General features: G+C 57.7%; 1 protein-coding gene across 1 annotated transcript in view; it reads right to left on the reverse strand.

Moving 5' to 3' along the window:
* Positions 1–2: 2 nt before the first annotated feature.
* Positions 3–1371, reverse strand: part of DUSP26 (dual specificity phosphatase 26 (putative)) — a 4157-nt gene continuing 2788 nt past the window's right edge. The window contains 2 exon segments of the mRNA XM_010131987.1: positions 3–342; positions 781–989. Of these exon segments, the coding sequence (XP_010130289.1) occupies positions 143–342; positions 781–989 (409 nt within the window). The 3' untranslated portion in view covers positions 3–142.

Consider the following 1371-nt stretch of genomic DNA (forward strand, 5'->3'; position numbering starts at 1 on the left):
GGCGTTTGCATGTAACCCATAAGCGTCCAAGCGTCCGCACGGAGAGGAAAGCCCTATCTCTGCCGCTCAGCGGGCAGCGGGGTCGGGGAGGACTCCACACACACACAACGCTCCCACCACACGACCCCTCTCTCGTCCTGCTTCAGGAACTCCTCTTCAGCCTCAGGGCATTGTCCAGGGCGACCAGCTGGCGCAAGAAACCCCGGTTGGGGATGATACCACGGTGGTCCTTGACCGTCTTTATGGCTTCTACAAGGGGCATGTGGTGGCGGATCATGAGGTAGGCGAGGACCAAGGTGGCCGACCTGCTCACCCCAACAGCACAGTGCACAAGGATCCTTCCTGGGGGTGAAACACAGGGGCTGTGTCACAGCAGACCAAATATCCCCAGTTAAAAAGTGCTCCGGGCTGCAGCCTCAGAGGTGAGCGGCAGGGCCCCGGCTCATGACTGTGATCTGTGGTCTCAGCGCACTGTGACGCACTGAGGTCCCTCTCCTGGCAAAGGGTGTCCGTGTATCGCGATCTCCCAACACAGACTGAACAGGACCAGCCACAGCTCGGGACACAGGCTGGGGCTGTGACCTGGGGGGCTGGTGCTCTCATCTAGCCTGTTCCCTCTCTGGAGGAGGGGGTCCAGGGCAGGAGACCCCATCGCAGGCTAGAAATACCTTTCTTTTAGGATGCTTAGCGATAGGATGTCAGTCTAGGTTCCCACCTGCACAGGGCAGCTTCTTCCCACCCCCGCTCCCCACTGCTCTCCAAGAAATCTTTACCACCGACCTTCGTTCAGCGCTTGGTGGATGAAGTCAGCTGCGGGATAAAAGTAGGGGCTCATGTCGAAGGAAGGCGAGTCATGGGCCTCGATGCCCAGGTAGCGGATGCCTGTGCCCTCATAGTACTCGGGCCCCCCCCTCCACTTGCTGTGCGAGGCGTTGAGGATGTGGGTGATGCGCAGGTGGGCCAGCTCGCGCCGGTTGGCTGCTATATCTCTGCAGAGAACCAGAAACAGTGCAGAGATGTATTAAATCCAGATTGGTTAAAGGAAAAGTTTCCAAGGACAGCGTTATGGGCTGTCCTGGATGAACATTTATGTCTGAGAAAGCTGGATGCAAAAGAAAAATGCCAGGCTCTCAAGATTCTTGAATTTTCAGTCAGTCTCGCAGTCTCTGCCTCCATGGACACTCCTCTGCCTGCCTCACCACAGCAGTGCTCCCAACTCGCTGCACAGCTGTGCTTATGTCCTTCCTCCTCCTCGGTCCCAACGCGCCACCCCCATCATGTCCTCCTCCCCCTCGCATTTCGCAGCCTCCTCCCTCCCAGATTTCCCCACTTCACAAAAATAGCCCTGAACCCCCCCAGTTTTTGTCCTCT

The sequence above is a fragment of the Buceros rhinoceros genome, unplaced genomic scaffold (assembly GCF_000710305.1).
Source record: "Buceros rhinoceros silvestris isolate BGI_N320 unplaced genomic scaffold, ASM71030v1 scaffold10822, whole genome shotgun sequence".
Classification (NCBI taxonomy): Eukaryota; Metazoa; Chordata; class Aves; order Bucerotiformes; family Bucerotidae; genus Buceros; species Buceros rhinoceros.